This window comes from Apaloderma vittatum, unplaced genomic scaffold (assembly GCF_000703405.1).
Source record: "Apaloderma vittatum isolate BGI_N311 unplaced genomic scaffold, ASM70340v1 scaffold26359, whole genome shotgun sequence".
NCBI classification, from domain to species: Eukaryota; Metazoa; Chordata; class Aves; order Trogoniformes; family Trogonidae; genus Apaloderma; species Apaloderma vittatum.
The window spans coordinates 13781-14114 of NW_009733873.1; the positions used below are offsets into that span (position 1 = coordinate 13781).

Here is a 334-nt window from a genome sequence, read left to right on the forward strand (position 1 = left end):
CAGGCACGCCTCAAGGATGGCGACGCGGAATGTACGCGCATGTTTGTCACTGGTGTCAGCCACGTAGGCGAAGCAGCTGGCCAGGATCAGGTTGTAGTCTCCCGTGAGGCCACTCAAGAGGCGTCCAAGGAGAAAATAGGCGACGTGCAGCTGCAGGTACATGACGAGAAGGTAGATGGCTGCCTGCGCGGCCATACCCAAGCGCCGGACGGCGGCCCGCACTGTCGCTCCATGGCCCGAAGAGAGTCACGGAGAAGAGCCCAACGAAGAAGCCTCCTAGGTTAATGTAGAGGTTCCAGTGGGACACTAACGCTTCCACCTCCTGCAAGAGACC

At 59.9% G+C, this 334-nt stretch overlaps 1 protein-coding gene across 1 annotated transcript in view; it reads right to left on the bottom strand.

Annotated features, from left to right (window-relative positions):
• Positions 1-328, bottom strand: part of SLC46A1 (solute carrier family 46 (folate transporter), member 1) — a gene marked incomplete at its 5' end in the record, with an annotated part of 3123 nt that extends 2795 nt beyond the window's left edge. The window contains 2 exon segments of the mRNA XM_009876069.1: positions 10-205; positions 207-328. Coding sequence (XP_009874371.1) covers positions 10-205; positions 207-328 — 318 coding nt within the window.
• Positions 329-334: the final 6 nt, after the last annotated feature.